Source organism: Chenopodium album, chromosome 15, assembly GCF_948465745.1.
Source record: "Chenopodium album chromosome 15, dcCheAlbu1.1, whole genome shotgun sequence".
Lineage (NCBI taxonomy): Eukaryota > Viridiplantae > Streptophyta > Magnoliopsida > Caryophyllales > Amaranthaceae > Chenopodium > Chenopodium album.
This window is the reverse complement of record NC_137848.1, coordinates 45,971,384-45,974,097: the sequence shown is the minus strand read 5'-3', so window position 1 is coordinate 45,974,097 and position 2,714 is coordinate 45,971,384. Positions and strand designations below refer to the sequence as shown.

At 43.8% G+C, this 2,714-nt stretch overlaps 1 protein-coding gene across 1 annotated transcript; it reads right to left on the bottom strand.

Moving 5' to 3' along the window:
• Positions 1-613: 613 nt before the first annotated feature.
• On the bottom strand, positions 614-2,455 carry LOC145581282 (uncharacterized). The gene is made up of 2 exons (XM_081638313.1): positions 2,035-2,455; positions 614-1,956 (listed from the first exon to the last, which is right to left on the bottom strand). The coding sequence occupies exons 1-2, from the start codon at positions 2,453-2,455 to the stop codon at positions 614-616; spliced, it is 1,764 nt and encodes a 587-aa protein (XP_081494439.1).
• Between the last annotated feature and the right edge of the window lie 259 nt (positions 2,456-2,714).

The following is a 2,714-nucleotide window of genomic DNA, read 5'->3' as shown; positions in this document are numbered from 1 at the left end:
TGTGCATGAGGATCTGGTTGTAACCACTGTAGGCGTCCATAAAGGATAGCAACTCGTGTCCTGCTGTGGCGTCTACCATGGCATCGATATGAGGTAAAGGGAATGGGTCTTTCGGGCAAGCTTTGTTGATGTCTGTGAAGTCTATGCAGATTCGCCATTTCCCATTCTTCTTCCTTACTACCACCACGTTGGCAAGCCATTCTGGGTACTTTACCTCTCTGATCTTTCCTGTCTTCAGTAGGTTTTGAATTTCCTCGTTGATGATCTTGTTCCTTTCTGGCGCGAATTTTCTTCTTTTTTACTTCACTGGTGTATGCATTGGATCTACGTTTAACTTGTGGGTGATAACTTCTGGGGAAATGCCTTTCATGTCTTCATGGGTCCAAGCAAACACATCTTTTTCTTCTTCTAGGAAGTCGTGAATTTGTTGTCTGAGTTCTGCTTTCAGCTCTGATCCTATTCTGACTTTCTGATCTGGGTGCATGGGGTTCAGCTGGACTTCTGTAGCTTCATGCTCTTCTGATATACTCAACTTCTCTTGGCCCAGCTGACCCTCTGATTGCTATGCTGAACTCTTTTCTGTAGATGTTGCCTTCAGTGCTATCTTGTAACATTATTTAGCTTCCTTAGGATCTCCTCTGATTTCTTGAATTCCCCATCTAGTAGGAAACTTAATGACTTGATGGTACGTAGAAGGGATGGCTTTCATCTCATGTATCCAGGGTCTTCCTAGAATCATATTGTATGAAGATAGAGTGTCGATCACTAAGAACTTGACTTGCAGGTTGATCCCTTTTGCATAGGTTGCCAATGTAATCTCCCCACTTGTCTTTTTGGTTTCTCCGCTGAATCCTACCAGCATTGTTGATTTGTTGACGATATTTTTCTCATCTATGTTCATATGCTTCAAGGTGTCTAACGTGATGATATTTGCAGAGCTTCCATTGTCGACTAGGATTCGCTTGATCATGCAATTTCCAACTGGGAGTGAGATCAATAGACCGTCATGATGACCTTCTACTGCATCGCTTTCTTCAAACATGATAGGGATGTCTATCTTTGCTTTTTCCCTCTTGTCTGGTTGTTCTTTGTTACTTTCTTTTGCGTGCCGCTTTGCTGCTGAATATGTTAGGCCGCATACTTCTGACCCTCCTGATATGAAACAGATGGTTTTAACAATTGGAGGTGGGGGTGGAGGACCTCCTTGCTTGGACTCTCTGTCCTTCTCTGAAGCTTTGGATCTATCTGACAAGAGTTCTTTGAGGTAGCCCTTCTTTAGCAAGTATGCAACTTCCTTTCTGAGCGCGACACATTCGTCAGTAGTGTGACCGATATCTAAATGGAAATCACACCATCTGGATGGATCCTTCTTTTCCCCAGGCCTGTCACTCCTTCTAGGCCATTGAACAGTGTCTCCCATCTTGTTTAAGGTCCTTATTACTCCTGCAGGGTTGACATTGAAGCAGTACTCATGCAACTTGGGTGGGAGCTCAAGATCTTCCCTCCAATCAGAAAACTCTCCTTCGACAGCATTGACTGATCCTTCATCAAAGCGGGAACGCTGATACGGCTTGAACCGATGATCTCTCCTGGGGAAGTTGTTGTTCCTTCTTGACGGACGATCTTCATCCTTTCTGAACTCCGGAACCTTTCTTGCATATGCATCTTCTTCGAATCTGACTTGAGCCATTTCTTTAGCTTGTACATCTTCAAAGGTTGTGCAGGGATATTTGGTTAACTCCTTGTAGAGTTCACTGTGATCTAGCAATCCTCTTCTGAATGCTTCGATGGTTGTAGGAGCATCGCACTTGTGTATTCCAACCTTTTCCCTGTTGAACCTGTTAAGATAATCCCTCAAGGATTCACCATGTCTTTGCACAACACGGTATAAATCCGATGATTGCTTTTCTATTTTCCTGCTGCTGGCGAACTGGACTTTGAATAGGTTTACCATTCCTGCAAAAGATCGAATTGTCCCATTATCTAAATTAATGAACCAAGTTAAAGCTGGACCTGATAATGTGGCTCCAAAGCCTTTGCACATGATGGCCTCTTTGATATCTCTAGGGATTGAGCTGGTCATCATCTTCTGCTTGTAGAGGGATACGTGCTCATCAGGGTCTATTGTTCCATCATACATGGCCATGTTGGGTGTGCTGAACCTCTTTGGCACTTCTACCATGGCGATCTCTTCTGAGAAGGGAGACTCTATATAACCATCTGACGCCTCTTCCTCCATGGGCTTTGGCATTCCAGGGATCTTGGCGATCTTGGCTTCGATTGCTTTGAGGTACTCCCTTACTACCTTTTCTATCTTTCCCTCCTCAGATCCTTCTTGGCTATTCTGCTTAGGGGTTCCTGCATTCAAAGAGTCTAGATCTAGGGCTGTTTCCCTAGTGTTAGATCCTTTTTCCCCATTAGGGGTATGAAAAGTACCTGACATATCAAGCTGCATGGCTATACTTTCAGTGTTCTTTCTGGTATTAATGGTTTTAGAAGCGACTGATTGTATTTGCCTACGGAGGGCTTCATTTTGCTTGGTGAGACTGGTAAGCTTGGCTTCAGTTCGAACTTTTTGGGCCAACAGTGTTTCAATTTAGCTTTTTTGTTGGTCTAAGGTTTGACGGAATGCGTTCATTCCGTCATTGATTTCGGCCATGGTAAAGGGTACTTGGTGCCCAGACATGGTGTTTGTATTGGTTTTTTGGCGAATT

Bases quoted from the DNA above. Each gene is read 5' to 3' on its own strand.
- LOC145581282 (XM_081638313.1), bottom strand. From the start codon at position 2,455: ATGCAGCTTGATATGTCAGGTACTTTTCATACCCCTAATGGGGAAAAA. The intron at 1,957-2,034 runs GCTTTGGAGCCA...GATCTTTTGCAG, and splicing joins AGAGGCCATCATGTGCAAAG to GAATGGTAAACCTATTCAAA.